Raw genomic sequence first — 26,910 nt, forward strand, 5'->3', positions numbered from 1 at the left:
TAAACTTTTCTTGGCATTTATGAAAACAAAACGTTGGATATAAATATTTTTTTTTTTTACGATTTACCATGAAATTCAATTAAGTTTTTATGATTACGAGGTTTTTAAACATCAGCAATTCATATGTTGTACTTTAATTTATAAGTTGCGATGAATGAACGATTTTTTTTTACATCAAATCTTTTTCAAATATATATTTAGTTTAAATGGGTGTCTTTTAATCCAAATTTTAAGACTTGATTTGTATGTTTGCGTTATTATTATCATAATAGTAACAAACAGAACGTGCACTCTATATATATAATATTTTTGGCAAAATTCTGAAGGTATTTTGTAGTCAATATACTTTGAGATAAACATTATGCATTATATTTTTATCTTATTGTAATCAAAGACAGTTTTAATACATTTTTAACTGACAGATGAAATTACCTTTTATTCATACTGATGTTATTTAGTCGATAGGTAAAATTGTCTTTTATTTAGCTGATATGATAAATTTATGCTTCATCCGTGCTTAAGCTTGTTAATCCGTACAGGAAAATTATTTGTTCCCGGCCTTTTGCCAAAGATCAAAGAATTTTAAAGCTGGTAGAATTGCATTGATGGGAACAGCTGGAAGTGATATCTTTTACGAAATTTCTGAGAAAATGAGAATAGTTTTGTTTCTTTTTTATCATTAAATCAAACCAAATGCTTCACGATATTTTTATTGTTAAAAGTATTAATAATCGATTCTAAACTTTTAAACTGTCATATTCTACATTTTATAAGCAAATGTTTCCTGTTTTCCTTGTCGTAATCCTTAATTATTATTTCGGCGATTATATGTGATATTCTGTATAACGCACACGTTGTAAACAGCACTGCTTCACAACAGGTTAGTGAAAAATAAAATTTATTCCAATCATTAACAGCTTAAATAAGTATTTAAAAGACATTTATATTTTTGTTCCATATCGCATTTGGTATATAATTTTCAGTTTAAACATAAAATAGTAACTTTATTTAATTTTTTTTAATTTGCACTTTTCCTAAGAACAATATTGAAATGCAGAAGTTGCACACAGCGGTGCTGTTACATCAAAATATCGCATGCTAAAAGCCACCCATCACAAAACATAAGAAATTTTGAAGTAACAGCTGAAACATCCAGCAATATAAGATGTTTTTACAGTAACGTATACAACAATTTGAGAGAAAACGCAGTTAATATGGAGAAGTGCTTTGCATCAATAAAATTTTTGGCAATTTTGACATTTTGATACAACAGTGATGGCATTCGAAAAACATTATGAAATTTAACAGGAATCAATGAAGAGTAGCAAATCTGAAGGGTCGTCGAAGTCCAGTAGCAGTAGTTGGGATTCAGGAGTATACGAGTTGGAAGATGATTATTCTCATGTCATTACAGAAAACTCAGATCCAGGAAAAGTTCGTGAAGTGGACAATGAATTTGTTCCGAACGAGGACTTGGGTAAGTTTGAAAATATTTTAATGTATATTGAAAGCTTTTACATCTCGAAAAATTTTATTCTAAGTGTTTTAAAAGCTGTAAGAAAAGGTGTTAACATGAAAAAAATACATTTCAATCCTCATAAGTGGGAATTAACGAGTAATTAGTGTTAAAAAAAATTATGATAAATACAAGTTTTGGTGATATGCATTTCAGAGCTTCTGGAAATGAATAGAGCTCAAAAATATTCAATAGTGATCAAAAGCATGATTAGATCAATAATCAGTATTGTGAACATAAGTTAGTAATCGTCTTTTTAATAATTTTATCAGAGATGTATAATTGATGCTAATAGTTGTCGCAAACACCCGAATGCAGGAAAGTACCGAGGGAAGAAATTGTGGCGCCTCTCCATCGTCAACTGATTTTTTCCCCAAGTGGGCATTTTAGTCAAATCATTTGGCGAATTTTGAAACAATAACTGAATGCAGTATTTCATTCTGCACACAACGATATTTGTCTAAATATGATTGGAGCCTTGAAATAAGAACCTGAATTTTTATATCTCAAATCCGTATCATTATAAGATATTTACTGATATTTTGTAGATAAATTTTATTTTTCAAAAAAAAAAAACTGGCCGCAAAATTGTAAAACTATATTTGCTACTCGTAGAAAATGCAATCCTTCATGATAAACAAAATGCTCACATTCGTCAAAATTTATCTTTTACTCAAGGATTCAAGATCGAATTATTTTTTGTATTTATGAGAAGATAGCTCTTATTACAAAATCAATAAAATTAATCAGAAAATGGTAATGATGCTAAAAGAAAAACGAATATACGGAAAACAATATATGTACATTAGTAATCTTACATAGGATTACGTACGATTAAAGAAACTCAGTCAACTCATTAATAATTAATGAAATATTTTACTTGAAGGTCAGCATTCTCTTATGTTATTTTTAATATAATTTGAAAAATTAATTAAGGCTATTAATTTTTTTAAAAATTTCTGAATTCAATTTAAAACTGAATTTTAAATTAATTTTCAAATTAAATTTATCATTTAAATTTAATTGAAGTGTGGAGGCACAGCTTTCAGCCAATGAAATGCCCGTTTCTTTTCAGAAGGTTTACACCATGACAAATTTTTGATGCTGAAGACACATAAGAAATTAATAGAAGAAAGCTTCACATATTTTCGGAGTTTCCGTATATTGCTGGATATTTAAAATTGTCAAATGGCTCTTCACAATATAGCAAACAATTTTATAATTACAATACTTGACAATAGTAATTGCCATTTGAAAAGACACATTTACAGTATCCACTTTTGATTTAATTTCTTTCATTGTCCAATAAGTTTTCTTTTTTCACGAGGTCCTAAAGTTTTGCTGACTAAGAGTACAGAATTAATCAAACTTTTTCAAACAATAATATTGTTACTTAAAAATCCATCTTCATAATTGCGATGCCTTATAATTAGGGATTGCAATACCGGACCAAAATTTCAATACCGGTATTCGGTATTTTTTAAATCTTAATACCGGGATACCGGTTTTAATACCAGTATTAGAAATTTTGGAAAAAGAAAGAAAACACAGGTGTTTCTTTTTTTTATTTGCCAGTTTTGTTAGAGAGTGTAAATATCACAAAAAATAATTTGTAATTTATAAATTATAACAGTATATAATCACAAAAAAGTAAAGAAACATCTTATTTATTTAAATCACAAAAAAAGTGTAAATATCACTATTCAGTTAGTGGTACTATTCCAAATTTTTGAAATGTGGTCTAAAAAAACATAATGCATCAATAGTACTGTCATTAAGCCTGAAAAGTAATTTTGTGTAAAAATTACCAGCTGTCGAAAACGCTCTTTCGGCATCTACGCTAGCTGATGGTACTGTTAGCAATGCGCGATATACTTTTTCCAAGTATTTACCTCTAAATCCCTCATCTTCAAATAAATCGATTTCTCGTCGGATGGTTTTGAATATAGCTGATTTCTGTATTGTATTTTGGTTCGTTGAAATTTTTTTTATTTATCGCTAATTCTAATTTTTCTTCAAGAGACAATTCATTTTCACTATCGACAGTAGTGACATCATAATATTCGATAATTGAACCGAATTCTTCTGAATGTGGATAAGTTTGTGGGTAAAAAATTTTAAGAAAATTTACTCTAAACTTAATCAGATTTGAATTGGTTCTTTTCTTTTCTTCTTTTTCATTTTCATTTTTAAAATCATTATAATTATGTAAATACCATAAGACATTTTCTATTTCGGTATGCCTTTCTTCTGTGCGATTTTTCAAAGTAATATATAATTCTTCAGATACTAATGTGTGCTGTTCTTTCAGTGACTGCAGCATGAAATTTATTGTTGCATTAGCTGTTAATAAATTAGAATCTCTCCGACATAATGCCTCAATAGTAAGTTTTATTGGAAGTAGAGCTGGTATAGTTGTGGATATTACGTCGAATTCACTATCTGAAAAATTAATTTACAGGTTTAAGTCGATTATTACTTTTTGGATTGGATTTCTCAGTTTCAAAAATCGTTCCATCATTAGGAGTAAACTGTTCCAACGTGTTTTAGAATCTAATATTAACATATATTCTGTTTTATTTACAGTTAGTATATATTTTAGTAATATATCCTTTTTATAGGGGAACGTTTAAATATTTTATCAATTTTTCGAACTTTATAAATTATAGGAAGCAATTCTTGATAGGTTAATATTTCATCCTCATTAGCAATATCTTCTTCAACAATTACATTGTCATTATCTTCATTGTCAATATCACTCTCACTCTTACTCTTTTCAAAGTTGGAATCCGAAGTTTCTATATCCACAGTATTTGGATTCTTTTGTTCTTTATATTTATGGTATAATACATCTATTACTCCTAATTGAATTCCATGTGTATAGCACAACTGCTGATTTGCACCAATCAACTTTCAAACTTTTTTCATAATTGTTGCTCCATCAGTCGTTATGGATACAATATTTTCTTTCAGGTATAATCCATGTTTCGCTAATTTAGATTTAAGCCATTAATTATCTAATTAATTTCGCCCGTTAGGGAGACATAAAAACAAAAACGTATACTATATTGCTATGTTCGCGATACCTGAACGTATAGTGGCGACAATTTTAAAAATTTCTAGTAAATACCGAAAAACCGGTATTTAAACTTGTGAATACCGGTATTACAAAATTGTACAAATGCCTCAAAATACCGGTATTCGGTATCTCGGTATACCGGTATTGCAATCCCTACTTATAATAATTGCAGAAATTTTGCATTAATACGCAAAATCCATTATTAAACGTACTGCACTTATGAACGAATTCTAAAATGTTCTTGTTTTATGGAAATCTTACGCAATATCGTACTCTATGGAAATATTATACACTATAATTCTCTCGTAAAAGATCTGTTTGTACTGAATGAATTGAGATAAAATGTGTATATAAATATATAATCATAATATCAATATATTAATGAAAATATTTACAATGGCATTAGGACAAATATAATCTTGCTTGTTATTGCATGAATACTTTAAAAACAAATGATATTTCCAGCATAGAAGATTAATTATTCAAAATTATTCAACTGAATCTGTAATATTTGGCGTAGAATCTCATTCAGAAACATTTTCAAAAGAATTAGAATGCTTATAAGATGAAACACAAATGCTCCTAGATTCAAAAGAAAAATGTCTGTATTATACAGGTATTTTCACTTTAACATTTAAATTAAGAAAAAAACTTTCAAAACTGCTTGCCTTATTATAATATCACTGGCGCGGTTTAGACAAAACATGACTCTTCAGCCAACAACCTTTACAAAACTAACCATTCTGACATCAATGTTATCTTCATCAGATATGAATGAGAATTTAAAACTGGCTATCATCACATTCAAACAGACGTAAATGAGGTGCATTTGGATTATTTAATTAATATTTCTGTTTTATTTAAAAGATATAAAACAGTCTTTGCGATATTGTGAAGAAATGATTTGGAATAAAAGTTTTGTAGAGTAAACAAAATTTTGGGGGTTTTCTTTGGAAAAACCATGTATCCTCTACTTTTATTTTAAAAAAAATTAATTTTCTTCCTTTTTCTTTATCATTTTTATCCATGAAATTCGTTTTAATTGCATATTGTTAATTTTTGTGAATGTTTTTCAAATTTTTGGTTTATCAGTTCTATCATTCTGAGATCGCTGATCATGCATAAAACAGCAATAGTTACGTTCAATATAATTTTTCGATTTTCAATTAAAGAGAAAGTTAATCGAAAAAGATATATTGCACAATAAGAGCACTTTTGTTTATTAAGCATTATACATATCAAAAAATTTAATTAGTTAAGATTCATCATAGAGTCGATATTTTTTTTTTATCTTACCCCTCTCCAAAGAGTGAAATCCTAGCTGTATATCCTTGCCTAAATGTATTTAGAATGAAGGTGTTTGAGAGGAAAGAGTTCTGAAGTAAAAATCTGTTTTCACAAGTTCTGTAACAGGGTCTCGGTTTCGAGACCGGATTCTACGGAGGATCCGTCATATATGCCGGAGCTGGTAAACGTTGAATACATCTAGGTTCAAACGTCCTTTTGTTGATGCAGAGTACATTTAAGAGTTGTCGCCTCAAGGTTCGTTCTCATCATCTGATCATGAATCAAGGTTACGAGTTCTTTTTTGCGAAATAACCAGCATGTAACTTCAAAACAGTAAATTAATGGAACTTGTCTAAACCAAATCGAAAGAAAAGAGGTGTCATTTTATCACACATTTCCCCTTTTATTATTATTACGTGCCTAATTCCTTTCCTTATGGTCTGAAATGCATACCTCCTTAATTTGCTGGGGAAAAGATAGAACTTTCAGTTCTTCACTTCTTTCCTTAATTGCAATTATTCAGAGTTGAAATGATTTGTTATTTTAGGAAGCATGTATATGTTAATTCAGTTGAAACATGACATTTTGTTCCAAAAGCTATGACATTTAATATCACCAAAATGTGACGTCAGTAACTTGCCAATTTATATTTCATGCACTGAAAAATGACTGATGCACAACGAAACAAATTCTGTGTTACAACAACGAACATCTACAAAATTTCACCGGAAAAAAAAAAGAATCGCCGCAGAAAGCTTATACAAACGTGCGTGATGTTGCAGTCTGTTTAAATAAAGATTATTCGATAACGGATTTCCAAAGAAATGTTAAAAACGTCACACAATAGAATAGTTATAATAGTAATGTTTTTTTTTCAACTATGTTATATTAAGAATAATCGTTCCTCATGTTAGTACCGTTCAGTAACATTGTTTCGACCGATGACATTTAAGTGGATAACTAATTGATTTTTTTTTGTTTGCTTTTGTGGGAAATTACGGCTGAATTTATTTCTAAAAAAATTAAATCATGATAAAATTAGAAATTAAGTTATCATATTACATTACAGCTTGCAGCAAATAAACTAATATTTTGAAATAAATTAAGTATGCAGTTTCTCACAATACAAGTCAAAATTTTTAAAAAAAGAAAGTCAAAACATAATACATCTATACGTACTAACATAAAAATTAAATGATGATTCAGAAGTATGTGGATTTTTCCTGGTATATTAAAACAAACGTAATGACATTTACTAATGTTATAATGCATCACAAAATGTGCTTCTATTCCAGATTTTATATCGATCCTAAAACAGAAGGGTGGATTTTTCAAACTTCGATGGGCCCCTAAAAAAACAGACAAGAGTAGAGAACTAAATGGATTTATTACCAAAAGTTATATGCAAACATGCTTATTTTTCGACATAATCACCATGAAGATTCAGGTATTTGTCATATCAGCGGACCTGATTTCCGATCCCTTCTTTGATGAACGTTGCCTCCGATGATGGGGGATGGGCCTAAACGTTCCTTTTAAAGCTGTTCATTAGTCTGGAAACTTTGGCTTCCCTAGTCAATACTTCAGTTCAGGTAAAAGATGAAAAAAATTCGGCTCTATGCCGAGTTCTCGATGATAGGGGACGTCGAGAAGCAAGTCTGGCGCTACAGAAGATTTTGACAATGAGTTGATTGAGTGATTCGAAAGAAACTGAGGATTCTGAAATTCCAGGTAAAGAGCTCTCCGATTAGATGTCAAAACTATGACTAGAGGCTGAATGTTTAGGCATTTCTTTTCATTGTTCTTTCATCAAAAGAAAATTTAAAATACTTCGAAACTAAGGAGGACTTTCAAAGGAGCATTAAAGTCTATCTCGAATCACTGATGTCAATAATTTTAGAACAGGAGATCGAAAACCTGATCTACTGGTACGACAAATGCCTGAATCATCACAGCGGTTATGTCAAAAAATAAGCGTATTTGTACATAATTTTTGGAAATAAATTCATTTTATTCTTTACTCTTGTCTTTTTATTCACAATTCATTAGAGCTTGGAAAAAAAGAAGAAAACGTCTCTCGTATCTTCGCGTAAAAAAAGGTTTAAATACATATATTTTCATACTTAATGTTTAGGTGATTAAGTTTTATGCTTAATTACATTTAAGAAATTTAAAAGGAAACACCTTTACGATTATTTCTTTTCTCAAGCTCCCCCGCCAATGTGGTATTTGAATTATCAACTTACTAAGTATTGATTAAGTAATATCAAAATAATAACCAGCTTTGGAAAATAACAGCGATGCTTGAAGGGTGAAGAAAAGTTCAAAAAGTCTACGTAAAATTTGATATCAACTTTATAAAAATAACAAAAGTTTCACAAAAAGTTTTTTTTTTTTAATTTCGTTATTCTTTTAGATTACTTATTTTACTTTTCCGATTTCAGTTTTTATTTTGCTTATTTGTTCCACTTTTTATTTTAATGAATTGAAGTGAAAATGTTTCCTCATTTAATTTTTATTAAGTAACCCTTTTTACAAATTGTGTGATTAACTTGTAACTATAAATTCGCATTCATTTCGTTTTGAATTGAAACTCCTAAAATATAAATTATTAATCCCTAAAATTAATCATGATCTTATATATTACTTCCTGTCAGAATAGTACAACTCTCATTTTTCTTTTAAATCAATTGATTCTTTATAGTTAATATATCTTCAGTTTCAACTTAGGTATTTTAAATTACAGAATCATACCATAACTTTAATAATATGTATCAATTGTTAAATGGCTTAAAAGTTGATGCATGATGTAGTTCAATGACATGGTTTTACACGTCATTGGTTTTCTTCAAAAACTTCTTGCAAAACAATTTTATGATATCAAAAAATAATTCCGTGTTTGACTTGTTGTTTGCAAACTTTAAGAATTTTTTTTACTTATTGAATTTAATGAGGCCCGCTACAAACGTATTATTTTTACTGGATAAATCATTGATAACAAAAATGGCGGAGATGCGAAAGAAAAGGAGCTAGATATAGATATATTGGTGGCAGTTGGGCAGTACATGCATAACTCCGGTTCTGCTCCAGTTTTTTTTTTTTTTTTCTGTCTTTTCCTAGAGAAATGCCGCCCAAAAGTGTCGATAACTAATATAACACTTTTGTGTTGTGAAGGTACATGCGTTCTACCAACTGCAACCAATCTCTAATCATTGTCCCATTATTTTGCCGTTAATGACTTGTACGATACGAATCGAACATGTGTGCCGGACCTAAATTATCAGCCACTTAATAGAATAATCAATATTCCTCAAGAGGGAAATATGAATAGCTAGTACAATGCAAGTCACTAAATAAGACACTGACATACAAACCGCTGATGATTCTCTCGAACACCCACTGGATAATAATTTTGAACTAAAATAAATCATATCAGTGTTTTTAAATATTATTTTTAATGTTTGTTTGGCTAATTTATTTCGAAATTTAATATTATCTAAAGAAAAAGGAAACATTTTTTGTATACATCTTAATTGTTTCAATTTAATTTTGCTGATTTTAAATTTTGTATAAAGGTACAACATTGAAATTAACTCTTAATCTATGCATTGAACAGAAAATTTGGAGAGTGACTTATCAATAAATGTTTTATTGCATAAAAAATAAACATTTAAAAAACTAAAAAAATGGTCTAAACAAAAAAATTGACACTTGCGTTTACTTTATACCTACATAATCAACGCCAGTATTATACATGCACTGTGGTTATACTACCCAGAAAAACTGAGAGTAAATATTTGCTTTGGTGATAACAACCGGCAAACTTCCTTGCCTAAATGTGCTAATGATGAAATTATATTATGCAGTCAAACTAATATTCTAAAATAAAGTTAATCGAATTGCATCTTATCTTTAAAATCTTTCTTAGAATTAATTCTGGTGGGAAAGGCATGTCCTGCAAGATTGAGTGCCAGAGACAGAGATATGATGGAACAACAAACTATCCTGCAAGTTTTGAGAGAAGAGGGGCTAATCGTTAGACCACCTTCAAGAGCTGTCGGAGGAATAAGGTATGGCAAAATATTAGAATTATATTCTAAATAGTTAATGCAAATATATTAAAGTTTTTATACAGAGGGATTTAAAAGCGCTCGAACAAATCTAAAGGTGAATAAGACATACCAAACTAGATTAGTTTTATATGGATATATAGAGAAATATTATTTGTGCACTCTACTGATGTAAAAAGAATTAAAATAATAAAATACTTTTTAAAAATGCTTTGATCTATATGTTAGAAAAGGGTTTCGTCAATAAATTTGAAACTAACCACAAAAGCTTGGGGCACAGATTAAAATGCTGTTAATTAAAATAGCAATCACGTTTATAACACAGGCCAATATATATTTGCTCACCGGAGAGTTCTAAACTGGTCTGGTATGTATTTTATGTGTTGAAATATGACAGTTTTTATACACTGATAAAAGTGGATTTTTTTAAAAGATTGTTTTATACTTTCTCCTATAAAATTCTTGAGCCTTAACTGGGAATCGCAGCCAATCACCCTGCACAAATCATTAGACCATCTCAAGCCGTTTTTTATAGTTTACATCCATATTTTAAACAATTACCTAAAATTTCACTTTGAAGATGTCTTGCTGCCTTCAAAAATGCTTGCTAAGAGATCACCATCAGAGAATGCGTTAGTCTCGCACAATAAACTTTTGAGGGATTCTTACAAAAAATTAATTGCGAAATGAAGGAATGTGAATTATTCTAGGCTTACCGATCCACCATATTATACACAAATAATTTATGGCAGAACACCCATCTTTTTAAAAATATTTCATGATTCGAATGAAACTTGATTCGCTCCCATTCTCATTAGTTACCCTGTACACTAAATACATGTCTATCATCTTATTATTTAGTTCCATTCTTTTTAATTTTCACTATGTCTAGGGCTGGAAAGATGATAGTTCATGTTATCCAGATTACTTAAGAACCAGGAGTGGCGTTAGAACCCAATCGACAAGGGATCATGATCTGTCCGATGGGGAGCGCGATTGGCCCAACATAGAGACACGACCTGTAACGGGAGGAGGAGTGCAATGATAACCCTCTCATTTTTTCACCAGATCTTTATCTTCTGGTTTAAGAGTCCAATGAATGAACAGAGTATAAAAGTAGACCAAATCTGTTGATTAAATCTTTCTCTGTATAGATTATTGTTCTAATTATCACATTTCAAATGAAATAATAACCCATTCCACTGATAAATTAGCTTCAAATTGAGCAATTCTGTTTCTTTAATTAAAGCTATTTTAAATTTAATGGAGCTCAAACTAATCTCAGAAATAGGATCCGACGTTTAAATTATGTCTTTGAATTCAAATATGATAACATGCATTATTTACATGTTATCGTCTCATTAACGTCTTTTAAACAACTTTGTAATAAATTTCTTGCTAGATTCATCAGAATGATTTTACATTTAAGAATGTTAGAGAAATATATTTAAACGTGTAAAGAACATTTAATTTAAATATTTATAAATGTCTAGTGCAGTTTTGAGTCCATTCCCAGGCATTCAATGGTACATTTCATATTACAAAAAAACAAGATTTTAAAATTATGATAAATAAAAAGGATATTACAAAACAGTCATAATAAAAAAAAAGGCAAAATTGTTATGCTTTATTGGAAAATATGATAAACCAACTCATAGAGATAGCAGTTCCTAACAACATTACTGCAATTGAATTCGGTTTTTTGGATACAATTTATCAAACTTTTCTTCTTTATGATGCAGATATACTTTTCTTGAACTGCTAGTAGGATCACGAGGCTTTGAAATCTATTCTGAACCTTGGTAGCGTATTTATAACTTCTAACAACTCGCAATACACTAAAACTCTTTTCATATGCATATGTTGACAATGGTGGAATGCATGCAATTTTTATCAATCTAACTCTTTTCGTAAAATGCGTCAATAACACAAATGTAATGTTACAATTGTAATATTGTTTTCTATTTAGATGCATCTTGATTCCTTGCAAAAAAACACATATTCCATTTTTAAATATTATGAATTGCTGCAGAACAATTGACCAAAAGCAATGATATTTTCTGTCTTCGAAAATATTAGACTGATGTACCAAAGATTTTATGCCTAGCGACGTCCAGAACTCAGTTCTCTATGTACTGACTTTAAATCTCATAACATCTGTCTTGAAATAAAGTTGACAATAGGGAGAAACGTTTGTGCTCAAGGAAAATTTCCCCTACAAAATATTTTTGCTATCGAGGGGGGGGGGGGGGGGTTATAATATGCCCTAGGTCCGAACTGGCTACATCCCTGTTTATATCAGCTAAAACTTTCTCACAAGAACAGTGACATTTTAAACCTATAAAGTATTATGTAAAGCCGATTTGCTTTCATATGCCCTTAAAAGTTTGTCAGAATACTTTTAAATCGCTCTTTATTGTTTTAATGGTAAGCACGTTTATATATTTAAGTATGATGTCACAAAATTATTGTCCAAACATTTAAGGAAATAGTGTAACATCAGAAGGAACTATAATATAATAAAAGTATATAACCGGAAATGTCATCAAAATGCGACAGAAAACGTTTATCAGTGGGCCAGAAGAGCTATTTCGTGCCTCCTCAGTGAAAATGTAGCTGTTGTACGTTCATGCGATACGACTGTACTTCCCCTTAAATAAATGTGTGGGCAGACTATCATAAATATCTAGTCAACCCAGATCATTTATCCCATCTAGCTTTCTTAGAGATTTTATCCGAGTTATTTTATACGTGTCCCAACAATTGTGCAGCACATCTAAATCAACCGATACTATGACCCATTTTAGCAAATGTAAGTGCAATTGAACAGTCCAACAAAGAAATTCAGGAGGGCTAAATTTTCTTTTATCCCTGGATAGACGAAATTTACCTTTGTTTTACGGCTGGTCGGTGGGAATTTTTTTAAAATTTTACCATTTAAATTCAATATTTTTCTTGTATGAAACTATAAAACAATGCATATTTAGCAGCTATAATTTTTAAAGGAAAGTTCTTTGTGACATTCTTTGAAATGAATTCACTTATAATGCTTTTACAAGAATTTTAATAATTCAATATGTTTAATTCAATTAAATTCTAAATGTTCATTTTTATCGAAACAATTAGATAAATGATTATTTTTTTCATAGGTTTGAATTAATTGCAGCCCAGAACGCTCTTTCTAATCAGTCGTCATCAATACGCAAACTTCCACCCCTGAGCATACGAAAAAAGCATAAAGAGAAGAAAGCCGAGCTTACTCATGAAGAGATTCAACAAAAATTAATGCAAGCGGAAGAAAGGAGAAAGGTTAATTTGCACATATTTTGCACTTATACATTTCAAATTGCACAAATTCACAAACTAACTTTTGTATCTGAAATATTGGTAGAATTATAGGATTGCATCTCTATAAAAAGATATATTGTTTTTTTTTTTTTAACCATGTATTTAAGGACTAAAACTGCAATCATGCCAAAAGTGAAAATATTGGGAAAATCGCAATAAAACTGTTCGGATATTCTCACTAGTGACCTCATTACATGCACTTTTGAACTATTTAAAGGATTACCAGGCGTTTTTCACATTTACCGCATCATAAAGCATTGTTGTTTTTAAAGTCCGGAAGGATAATAGGGAACAGTGAATTATACTACGGCTGATGAAGCCTTCACGAGCTAGATAGAATATAAATCCTTAACGCGCTGTAAGGTAAGATGAACAACACCTTCCTTTCATTTCTTTCCGGGGCTGTTTTTTTAACTTTTACTTTAATTGCCACTGTGTTCAAAAACGTGAAACCAAAACTTTAAGTGACATTATTCATTCCCTACATCGATAGCTGAGGGCCGTCGTCAGAGGGCCGATTAATAATTCAGCTGGATAAGATTTATTGAATGACAACGAAATCGTACGGTGAATTTCCGGAACTGTGCAAAGCGAATCAACTGCCACAAAAGAGGACCTCATACCGAAAGGGAGTGTAAGCCGCAGTAATTTTTGTGTATGAAATAGAACTTTAAATGAATGATACTTAAACACATGGCAATGAGATTCAAGTCAAACCCAAGCCAGACAGACCAGTCTATGTAGGTTTCGTAAAATGCACTGGAACAAATTTTATCAAGTGGACTTAAAATAATGGTACCATAATTGTTAGAGTGTTTACCAATTCATAAATGGTCTAAGCCCTTTAAGTGAGTCGGCATTGGCTATTGTTTCATAATTCTCTCCCTTAAGTGTAATGCACCATTTATGCATTGGAAAAGAAATCCATTTCTTTTTGAGTAGCTTCAGATCTAATTTTGTTTCAAGGCTAAAACATAATACTATTTTACAAAAATTAAACCTTCTCCCTGCAAGACTTTTTCGCTCGAGTTACCACAGAAAGGTAAGTAGTGACTGGGAGTAGCCTCTCGAGTGCAAAAGATAACCCTGAATATTGTTTTCTTTCTGTCCTGTCTGCATTTGAATGTGAACTAACGAAATTTAAATTCTTCAAAAAGCTTCGATTGAAATGCTAAGAGTGAAAAACTGAACGTTCAATTTATCAATTCATATAAAACCAGAGCAAAGTCACAATAACTCTTATTCAACTTACAACCCAATTTTCGATTTAAAATAATTCTGCCATTACCTCAAATTTACAAATTAAGGAGACTAAGGAAATTACATAAACTAAAAAGGAAATTTAATAAATTAGCAATTAAGGAAATTCCAAAATTTTTAAAGAAGTTTACTTAATTTATTATTATTTTCCATGTCGACCCAGTTTACCCAAATATTGTAAAGATTGACATAAGTCACCGGCAAATGTTTTTGTTATATTTCAATGTTATTCTTTTACGGAAAAAGATGTTTTCATTCGGAAAAGAGTCTGAATGAAAGAAGTCATAAAAGTTTTTACAATCTCAAGATTTTACTACACGAACTTTTGTTTAATTAATTATTCGGTAAATGAAATTCATAATTTTAATTACGTGACTAGGAAATTCGCATTAAAATCCGTAATTAAAATTATAATCCTTAATTTCAGAAAAGAACTGAAGAAAAACTCAACAAGTTAGCTACGAAAGATCGTCAAGAAATCCAAACTATCGCTGAACAACAAGCAGAGATCAATAGGCAAAAGCTTAATAAAAAACTTCAAATTAAGGCGGAGAGTAGGTGAGTAACTTCTCCCTTAATTTTTTTGATGTGCATGCGCGTGAGTGTGTGTTAAACCATGATGAGCATCTTATAACATTTAGTACAAAATTTCAGCAGTCAAAGCTATTTTATGACTTCACTAAAATCGGTCGTCGGAAAAGAACAGGCTTTTAAAAATATACATTTGAATAAGTTCATATCATAAAAAGTTTCTTCTATTTTGACAATGATTTAGTTTTTGAAATTTATTCAATTCGCATCTTTACTTCATACGGGCATAATATAAGAAGTTTTTATAAACAAAATAAGCTATGTGAATTTATTACATCATTTATATCTGATGTTAGACTCACCAAATGAGTTTAGTGAGTGTTTTTCCGTTTCTACAAAATAGCTTCTATTTTATATCTTCTTTATACTTTCAAAATATTGGTATTTCTTTCTGATTTAATTGCTATAATGTATCTTTAAAAAGAAACATTCGCGATTAATTTATTTTGAAAAAAGAAAAGAATCTGGGTAAAATAAAAATACATAAAACAATTCGAGGATATAAACTTATCTTTTACTGTGTTTATTGTTTATCAATCAACAGTATTTTTGTTTAGAATAACGTACAGTAAAAGAATAAACATATCAACAGAACAAGATCCTGATAATCTCTTCGGGCTTAAACCATAAGAACATGATTGAACTTTTATCAATCATCATGAATCATCTGTATCAATATTTAGTGTTATAGTAAGAATACAAGAATTAATTTCTGCTCTATTTCTTTTTAGAGAAAAGTATTTAAATGAAATGCAAGAGAAGCTGAAAGCTAGAGAAGAACATGCACAGAAAGTGCGAGAAAGAAAAAAAATGTTGGCTAATGGATTCAAATATGTCTTACCAAATGGAACAAATTAGCCATAAGCATCTCCTATGTTTGATGCAATTGTAAAAAAAAAATATTAAGTTTAATAAATCATGTTCTTTATTTTATATGTATGATATTGATACTTTTAGTAAACTGTATGATTATTCAAGAAATTCAATAAATATAAATGTTATGAATCCAGAAATTACCCTGCAGGTATGTCAAAAACGAATTTATAACTTTTCCGCCGAAGAGTATAAATGCAAAAATACGTTCTTCAAATATAGTTGTTTCCAAAATCTATATATCAATTGGACAAAATAAAATTATTATGAAGCATATAAATTTATAATTGTTCATTTAAATATAAGCATTTATTTAAAATGCAATGCATGAATAAAGAGAAACTGATGTGAAAGCATAGCAAAAATTGAAGGGATTAGTAAATTTTCAATTCAAGGGTTTCAAAGACTTTAACCCCATTTTAGCTGAGAAATTTCTTTTAAAGTATGTTTTCAATTTACTATAATGGATCAAATATTTTAGATCTTGAAGATATTAAAAGTTTCCAGAAAAGACCGATTATACAAATGATTTCTTAAGGAATATGAATCAAATGCATCCAAGATAATTTATCTACTTACTTTCCAATCCTTCGTTCTGCCTTTTATGCAGTTTATTTTTTATTAAACTGCAGTGTAAATAGTAGTAGATGACTGGAACAAGTAAAAACACCTAATGCAAGGGGATTCATATGGAACTAGTAAACAAAATCAGTTGCAATATAAAACACACCAAATAGATAGTAATCGAATTTGCACTTACCTTGGAATTATGTTTATCAGAATCGAGGCAAATATTTAAAATGAAAACCAAGTTATATTGTTTATACACATTCTCAAAGTGTCATTAGTGTTCTGGCGAGGTTGATTCAGATTTTAAACAAAAATTCATCCTTTAACTTACTGTAGCATATAAGTCTTATTTGTATTCATGTTCTTCACAAGCATAATAGACAAAAATCTGGGTTCACAGAATGGAAAATTTTGGGAGGTTATAAACTTTTGTGATTGGGAAAAAGACTCTCTATCAGTCCACACATTAGGTAGGCAGCAGATCGCTGATTTCCTTTGAAAATAACATTCGGTCGAACCTATGTCATCCAAATATTGCGTTAATTCGACAATTGGAATGCGCCTATGTTTATGCTCTCTGTCATTTCGGAAATGACTGATCCAAAGATTCATCAATTAGATAAGGCACACCATGCAACTATAAATTATGCGTCTAGTGGTGTTTCGCCAATGTCATGTGTATTTTCAGATGCTTGAATTCTGAAGCATATTATGTTTACTCGTTCAACTAACACTGCTACAACTCAGTCAACAATGCCCTCAAATTCTACAACCGGTCGAAATGTTTATTCTTTATTCTACTTGGCAAGCACCATGGATTAATTGATTTTGCTTTGATTGGTTGTGTGTATCGGCGGCATAGTTATAAGCAATTCACTGAAACGGATCTACAATAATCCTCTAGTATTATGATTATATACTTTAAAAATTTGCAAATGGAAAGGTATATAAGTCTTGATGACAATAAATTCAATAATTGTTTACGCGCTAGTATGCGAAATGTCTACGATCTTTCTTTCCATTAATTAAAGCAGCCTCAACTTTTTTCTTAATGTCATCTCAAAATCTCATGATACAGATTACCATTCGCGCCCCACGTTTTATTAGGTGCATTTATGAAAGTGCAGACTTAATAAACTATTTAAGGTGGGGTTTCAAATTTTATATATTATAATTTAAAATAATGTCTTAAAATTAATTTGTAGATCTTTTTTATTTCAAATAATTGTAAGTTGTTCAATGTATCCCTTTAAATTCATCATTATCTAAACAATGCATCATTACACAGGTCCAGTCAGATAAGAAAAAATAGCGCATAAGATTAATTATTTAAAAAAAAACCTGATTAATTGATTGATTGATAATTTTAAATTTAAAAAAAACGGAAAGAGAATAGTTTATGTTTAAATAATAAAAGAGAAATAGTATACATATTTAATTAATGCATAGAGAAAAAGGTTGTAAAGAATTTAAAATTCTATGAAACTTATTGAATCTTTTCAACTTATATTTTTAATACAAGAATTTCACCGCAAACTAAACTAATAAAAATTGGAATCCGTTTATATTATTGAAACAATTGTGCCATAATTAATCTATTAAATTTTAAATAAGACTAAATTTTGATGACGCGCATGCTTAGTTAAAAAAAAATTTTAAAAAGAGAGCATTTTGGTGTGTGACGAAATTTTTAATGAAACATATATTTTCTCAAATAAATATCTATTACATCTCTTTCATACAAGCCATCTTTTGGAAGAAAAAAAAATCACAAAGAAATATATATCTTAATTAATTACTTTTGTGCTGTTGTTTTTTTAAATCTTAGAAAATCATTCATTATTGCAGACTGAAATATGGCTTAAAATTTCAAATTTTCTATAATTCCTTATATAATTAAATTACTCAGTCGGTTTTATCGTATTTGGTTAGAAAAATGACACCAAATTCTCTAAAATTAATACAAAAAGAAAAGTAGTTGATTCACGATTAGTTTTAGTTATGTACATTAAGAATACTTGATACAATTTCTTTTATATCATCAGCCGTGATGATTCGGACTAAATAAATCTTTTTGAGTGCAAGACAGATGAACTATTTCATGTCCTGAAACCTTATTAATTGCTGAATCAATGTCACCATGAAATTTCTTTACCCAGAAATGTCATCAGGTTTAAAAGAATTAGAGGAAGCGCTACTGGCGAAGAAAATTCTAACTTCAAAATCTGAAGATGAGCTCTTGTTTACTTTTAATTCTCATATAATTAATCAGATAAAGGAAACTTATAAGATTCGAAGTGCATTTGATTTGATTCGATTCCAAATCATACACCAAAACTATTTGCATACAACGAACACCCAACAAGGAAACGTTTTTTTTAACTAATTGAAATTAATGCATCCAATAAACATTTTAAACCAGAAACATGTATTTCGTATAAGATCTAATTCTTCTCTTGATTCTTAATTTTTATGCACATTTAAAGAACAAGTAGAAATTACATTACATAGAAATGCTTGAATTTTTATTTTTTATTTTATTTTAAACAGAATTAAATTTTAAACCGATATGATACATTGTAGAAATGCAATAAAGCTTCTCCAAGTGTCTGTTAATTTTTCATCTTCATATAATATTAAGATCCATAAAAACCTTTTAAAAAAGAGAAAAAAATCATAGAATATATTTTAATTAGTTTATATTTGGTCATATTACATCCCATATTGATGAAATATGGAGTAAGTTATAAGAAGACAAAAAAAAAAAAAAAAAACATTAAAAAATTGTTAAAGCAATGGCATATTAGCCATATTAACACATCAAAGATTTTTTTTTAAATCATAATAAAGTACTTATCAGGGAAGTTTTAAAATCATGGAATGGAAGTTTAATATTTCGCTTTACGTAAATATTGTCATGATTACATTATTAACAAATAACTACAGATCACAACAAATTTGTCATACTCTCACATATTACATTGAGAATCAGTGTAATGAATATGAAAAAAAAATCCTCACATAATGATGACACAAAGTAATTTCTTATATTTATTCCAAATGATGTTTAGATACACTTAATTTTTTTTTCAGGTTATATATGAATTTGGTGCTAAATAATTATAAAAGAATACTGATTAAAGACTATTCTGATTAAAGTTTTCAGATCAACATAAAAAAAGTTTTCTGGGGGGGGGATGAAGCTTGGGTAGAAATAACTTAAGTAAATTGAAAATTGTAATTACATTTATAATGCATTTATTTTTATATAATGAATGTTTGATTTTTTTTTTCTTGTAACATTTATTGCAGCTTTATATCCTTCAACTAAAACCTCACGTTTTTACAACTTTTCTTTTGACATCGATTTTTTAAACTTTTCTCTTAATAACACATAAAATGCGGGGGGGGGGTAAAGGATCTTATATATTTTCTAGAATCTAGTCTAGAACAGTATAATCAATGAATTATAATCATGAAATATAGCTCCGCTTTCCTTTTTCATGTGGTTTAACAATATAAGTCAGCTTCTAATAAAGCACCCAAACCTCAACCTTGCGTCGAACGAGCTTGCTTTACAGGATTATTTGGAAACTCCCTAACAAAGTAAATGGCTATCTTGAAGCTTATATCCATATTCTACGCAATCATATAAAATTGGATCTTGAAGAAAATTAGCTTCTTTCAATATTTTTGATATTTAAAAATAAATACTCCAATTCATACATAAGCCATATACTTAAAATTCGATTAGAACATAGTTCGCATTAGAAATTCTCTTAATTCCTTACTTTAATTTTTATCAAAAATACAGAATTACCCTTTTACAATTCTATGTCAAATCTGACTCGCTATTTCAAAGGATGCATTGTTTTTACAATTTTTGTCACATAATTATAACAAAACCATATATACTAAACTATATAATAATAAAAACTGTTGCATTAATTTTCCGAAATTGTAACAAACCTAAAATTATATTTTCCTGGGCACTAAAAGAAGTCCGTATGCTCATATATGTATAATTATGCATCTTAATACTGTTCCGGAATTCAAAGAGCTAAAACAAAACCATACAAGCGCGAAGTTCCAAGAAACTAGTCTAATTAAATTAAAATATTAAATCACATTTAAAATTTCACTTTTAATGAATATTTAAAAAATTTATATCATCTTTATGATAATATTTTTACCGGAAAAAAAAGCTGTATTTTTAACTTTTATGAACCCTAATAAAAGGGCGTTTAAAATTTTATTACTTCCTACTTTTAAATGCTTATTCATAACTCCCGATAGTAAAATACTAAAAATATTTTCAAATTAACTACTTGATAGTAATGCAACAATGAAATGAATTTAATTAAATATGTCAGTTAATAGCTAAAATCTCTAAAATCATAAAAAATATACTATATTTCTGTCAGGACTCAATAGTAGCACAAAATCTCGAAATTCAAGATGCGAGAGTAAAAAAAATTAAAAATTACACCTTTAGAGAAATGAAATTTAAAGCATTTAAAGAGGAATATGGATGAAAAAAACTGCTATAATTCTTTTTAATACAGAACTCAAAGACCGATCCGATTAAAACTATTCCAGCCATCTGATTTAAACAGGAATAGTAACTTCTTATTGCATTCATTATTATTGTTAAACTTTTCGTACAAGATATTTGTAAGAGTTGTCAATACAATAATTAAACAGTATGCTACATGATTAATTCATAGACACAGCAAAAAGAATATTAGAATAAATGCATCATATTTCTCATATATTAATTTAAATTAATTATCATTAACATAATTATAAAATTTTGTTTTAAATTGAAAACAAATTAAAGTTTACTTTAAAAAACAATTATGTTTGCAATTTTTTACTTTATAAAACAAAGAAATTGTAGAAGAAAAGATTTCTTCCCAAAGCATTATATCAATAAATAATTTGCTGTTAAAAAGCACATGAATGATCAATTGCGAAGTTGAACTAATTAATCTGAATGAAATTTCATCTGCTTGTGAAAAATGCTGAATACTGATAAAAACACTGCTGTAATTATTTATACATTGAATTTAAAAAAACAAAAACAAAATACTGAAGTATGTATATCTTTTAATAAACAACAATATAATACAAATGTTTCATATCCTGTTACAATGTTATGTTTTATGATTATAAGATACTGGAAAAGTAATATTTCTAGATAGATTTACATTTTTTCAAAGGGTTTTTATTTATTTATTTATTTATTTTTTCATTTGAGGCTACTATCTCAATTTCATATTAACAAACACAAAGAATGAAAGCAAATGACAGTTTTTATAAAATTAGCCGTAATTCATTCCAAAAATTCAACTGTTATGCGAAAAAAAAAAAAAAAAAAAAACGCTTTTCATTTTTACAATAATTACATGAATGACAATTTTGAAGCAATAAATGCCATTTGAAAAATTAAAACCATATCGAAATATTTACAATAAAACTTTTATTCTACAACAGTTTTACAAAAGGACATTTCTTTATTTTCTATACACATATAATTTATCATATTTCAGATACAGATTTACACCGGTTAAAACAAAAACACACAAAATCCATTGTAAAATATATTTAACATCTAAGTTATGTAATCATTACTTCAACCATATAATAAACACTCTTAAAGACATATCAACCCAGGATTCATAATAAAAGATTCCATGCATAAAAACTTTCATTAAATATATTTTAGGGGAGGAGATTATTTGTAAGAACTATTATCTTCCATATTAAAAACAAATGATTTCTTCTAATAAATATTTAATGAAGAATGATGCTGATTATTTGAAAATTAATCTCAAAAACGATTAACAATAACTGAGAAGGAATTCATACAACAAAAGTTTATATGTAACTGATACAATCCATAACAGAAAGTCCCTGGATACAATGCATTTCATTGCAAATAAACTACTAGTTGAATATAATCACAAGAGTGAACCACAAGTAGTTCCATGCTTCACTCAACATAATATACATATAAACATACAATTAACTGCAGATGCTGCCACAATTTTTTAATAGAATCTTCATCACTCCTTGGACTGGTAAAACAGAATATATCCAGATTCAGATGTTTTCTGTGTGTCAGATGTAAGCCCATAAAAATCTTCAATTGCAGATGCATCAATTTTCTATATAAATATAAATTATTCATTTTATTATTAAAAAACATTACAAATCATTATCTGAGTAAATAATAACATGCAAAAAAACACCAAGAAAAATAAATTAAGAAAATTTTTAACATAATTTAAATCACAAAAAAAACATTAAAAATAAGTTGTTAATATAATTAGTAACAAAAAAAATCACGTCGTTTAAAAAGGAAGATTCATAATATACATTCTCTTGAATAAACAATAAATAAAACAGTTACAACTTATAAATATTAAAGCAACGAAACCGAAACAAAAAATTCCAATCCAATTTAAAATATTACACACTATTTCAAACACCACAGAATTCTGAATATGCAAAATTTAATATATATGTTTATGTATTATTTTAAAGTTCTGTCGCTATTTCTAGAGATTAAAATTAATAATTTTCAAGTCAAAAGAACATATCGTCTCTTACTCTTTCCGCGAAAAATATCGATAAAACTGGTCACTACGATACATTTCTGCAAAACTCCAAAATATTTTGCTGGATGAATATTCAGATTTTAAATCCAATGTTCATAAAACTTACAAATCCAACAAATTTATTCTTCATATGAAGTTCTGGATATTTAAATTTTTCTTCAACAAAAATGACTTAGTCGAATCTAAACCTTGCATAATCATTTCTAAATTTATCGTTCCGACTTTTAATTTCTGTAAGTAATTGAATGTGGCTTGTTAAATCTCTCTTGCATTATATAACCCTATTGGTTAGTTACACAAAAACACCATACATCTTCAAAAAATCTAAGTTGTTACTGCCAACTTTAAACCTAGTTAATTCAAAAATTCCAGATTCTGTTTCCAAATTTCACTTTATTATCACATAATACTTGTTTTATAATCTCATTTTGAGCTGAAAAATCTTTTTTTTTTTTTTCCCTCCACCCCGCAATATTTATGTTCCAAGGATAACTATTTTCATTTTTAACAACTGCAACATAATAAAAGATATATATAATAATTACTTTCCTATCATTAAAATTTAATTTATATACAAGTATGAAATTTGATCTTACATCTACGATATCGTCATCAAAAAGAAGCCATAAACCATGGCTTTTCACAATTGAAATATAATGCCCCCTATTGGGCCCACTTCCACAATGAATAACAACAGCTACTAGGTCATACAGACGATCTGGATTATATGCATCATCAGACTGAAAAATCAAAAACCATATTTAAGAACATTTCCAAAGAACGTTTCAGCTTCTAAACGTATGTACAAAAATATTTTAAGAGTAAAAGTCAAAATGCAATATTCATGGCATAGAAAAAATTTATAAACAAATGAAATATAAAAGCAGCCTTAATCTAAAAAAGAAATTTTATCAAACATCACAAGTAAAAATTTTGCAAACTTCACTATCACTACGATGAAAAAAAAAAATGCATCCCTTCCCATATTTAGGCATAAACTTTCCCATACTAAAAGTGATACCCTTCCCATACTAAAAGTGATTATAGTGGGGAAGAGGTAATGGAAATGTAAAGATACTTTAAAATAATTGAAAGACATTCTTTTGATCTTAAATATAATAATAAATTTACACATATTTATTTAAAACACACAATTTTAATTATATCGCACAAAACAATATTTTAATACCAAAAAAATATATAATAGGATATAACATGTTAAAAAATAGTGGATACATAGCCAAGACTTTAAAGCTTCAGAAGCATTTTTTCTTATTTCTTCTAAGCAAATACATATTGGATTTTTTTTATTGCCGAATAAGGCTTTAAAATATGAATTAAGAAATAAATAAAATACTTACAGTATTAAACAGTCTTAATTCCAGTGGGAATACAACACGATACGACAGTTTTGTATGTCTGTTCTGTTGCTCCATGTATTTGAATCGCTTCAAATGTAGAGCCAAAATCATAGGCAACTTCTTGACCCGCATTCTATAAATAATCAGAAAAACAACTCAAATTTAATTTTTCGAATGTTTAAATTTAAAGAAGCAAAATGTAAGACTATGTTAGTATAATAAATCAATAGTCATATATATATATGGAAAAAAGCATAAAGACTATGTTAATATAATAAATCAATAGTCATATATATGCAAAAAAGCATAAAATAACATGAATTCATTAACTTGGTTTGGATTTATGGGAAAAAGGTCAGATTTGGACATATAGTGCCAAACATTTGGAGCAGTAAATATAATTAGCAATAAAATTTTGAATTTACAGATTAAATTTCACCTTACTAGTTTTTAGATTTCAAATACATTTTTGAAAAAATATTTTAGGATTTTACAAGAGTTCATAAAAATAATTAAATGGGAATATTCTTTCAAGTTTCACCCACCTTTTCTGGGCCTCTTGCTTGCTACAACAATTTTCACAATAATATTTATGCTCACTACATAATGTTTCTGTATTGCTAAATCCCCTTAAGCAATGAGTAATGGAAGTATTTTGATTGACATCCACAGAGAGATCCAGAAAGTCTTCATCTTTACTACTAACCTTCAAAAGGAAAAACACACAATCTTAACAACAAAGATCTGAAATACTGACATTACAAAATTTAATATGAAAATGTACTTTAAAATGAAAGCAAACTAATACATATTTTAAACATATGCTATTTTTAAAAAAGGATAAACCTCTTTATATCCAGCATGTTATTAATAAGACAGTTACACTGTACATGCATTCAAACACACTCTAATAGTTTCTTTTTCTTTTCTCCCCCCCCCCCCATTTTTTTTCTGAGCAGTCGACACATGTCTTCTTAAACTCCTAAACCATTTTCAACTGACATAGACCACCTATTAATCTATTTTTTAAATCAAAATATTGCATTTTGAAATTTTTAGTTTCATGCTTTATTTTTGAGATAATGTGGAGAATCAGAATTTTAATCATCTAATATACAGCTGTAAGAAAAGTTCTTAATGAATTTTAATTGATTTTTCAAAAGTTTTTTTTAAAATAAAAATTTTATTTTAGTTACACTAATCATTGTATTACTTGCATAATTTTAAAAAATTCAATAAAATCTATGTTTTAAATTAAGCTGGATATTAAAATGGTTAGTAGGAACTTAGTACACCATTTATTTTTATAATGCAATAACTCATTAGTGATATTAACTCAATTTATGTTTTAACAAATTCTTGAAATATTTTGATATATTAAAAGAAATGTGAATTGAGGCTTCATTCTACTGTTTTTATTTGATATTAATGATTCACATTTAAAAGAATAAATGTAAATTTACTGTCAGATTCAGCTGTTAGCTTTAATGAAATAAATGATAACCAAAAAAAATCTTTTTAAATTATTTATTTTTATACTCATAAGTTTTCAGAACCCTCACGTCTGCTTTTAAAAACATTATCTAACAGAAACATATGTTTCATGATAAAAATTAACTTTACATTGAAAGCACCAATGACTGAATCATGGAATTTGTTCCCTTTGCAGCAGAAAATTTCGTTCCTTACACAATTTATTAATGTACTTGCATAATTTACATATACGGTCAGTACAATACATTTAAATATACCTTCATCAACTTGAAGTTAAAAATAAATGTGTATCATGTATAACCTCAAATGCAAATTTCAACACAACTGTGTAACTATATGCAAGGACATTTAACTCTACGTAACTCATTTATTTCTTCCATATTATAGATTTTTAACATTGATTCATTTGCAATATGGATTTCATTTTAATTAAAGTAAAATTATTTTCTCACTTTTTATAACTGATAAAACAATTCTACATCAAGGTAACAAACATTACTAGAATTTATTCAATAAAATATTATCATGATTATTATTATCACTACATCCTGAGCAACATTTCAATCTTTTGGCAAAATGCATTCCAGAAAACATAGAATTAAAATTCAAATAAGGATAATCCAACAAATACATACATTACTTATAGATAAAAACTATACAGTCTAACAATTATAATTTATTAATCCTGTTCAAAAAATTATTAAAATAATTAATGAATCTAAAATGGAGGTTTTCTGATTATGACATTGACGGCTTTTCAGAATGGCATGGAGTTTCTAGCATTAGCTTTTGTATTAATCCTCGAAATTAAATTTAAACATTATTCTAAAATTCAGTA

The 26,910-nt window shown here is 28.4% G+C and overlaps 2 protein-coding genes across 4 annotated transcripts in view; one reads left to right on the forward strand and one right to left on the reverse strand.

The window, feature by feature from the left end:
- Positions 1–16,084, forward strand: part of LOC129960799 (uncharacterized) — a 37,748-nt gene extending 21,664 nt beyond the window's left edge. For both annotated transcript variants that reach the window (XM_056074451.1, XM_056074450.1), the window contains exons 4-8: positions 1,309–1,477; positions 9,811–9,952; positions 13,102–13,261; positions 14,988–15,118; positions 15,883–16,084. In XM_056074451.1, the coding sequence (XP_055930426.1) occupies positions 1,309–1,477; positions 9,811–9,952; positions 13,102–13,261; positions 14,988–15,118; positions 15,883–16,009 (729 nt within the window). In that variant the 3' untranslated portion in view covers positions 16,010–16,084. The remainder of the gene's footprint in view (positions 1–1,308; positions 1,478–9,810; positions 9,953–13,101; positions 13,262–14,987; positions 15,119–15,882) is intronic.
- A 5,910-nt stretch (positions 16,085–21,994) lies between these two features.
- The window catches only part of LOC129960908 (ubiquitin carboxyl-terminal hydrolase 46-like), a 29,424-nt gene continuing 24,508 nt past the window's right edge, over positions 21,995–26,910 (reverse strand). Inside the window, exons 6-9 of one of the 2 annotated variants that reach the window (XM_056074626.1) lie at positions 25,124–25,284; positions 24,579–24,711; positions 23,814–23,957; positions 21,995–22,764 (exon numbers count right to left, since the gene is read on the reverse strand). In XM_056074626.1, the coding sequence (XP_055930601.1) occupies positions 22,663–22,764; positions 23,814–23,957; positions 24,579–24,711; positions 25,124–25,284 (540 nt within the window). In that variant the 3' untranslated portion in view covers positions 21,995–22,662. The remainder of the gene's footprint in view (positions 22,765–23,813; positions 23,958–24,578; positions 24,712–25,123; positions 25,285–26,910) is intronic. The other variant, XM_056074625.1, reaches the window with a different exon arrangement.

This window comes from Argiope bruennichi, chromosome X2 (genome assembly GCF_947563725.1).
Source record: "Argiope bruennichi chromosome X2, qqArgBrue1.1, whole genome shotgun sequence".
In the NCBI taxonomy this organism is placed as follows: Eukaryota; Metazoa; Arthropoda; class Arachnida; order Araneae; family Araneidae; genus Argiope; species Argiope bruennichi.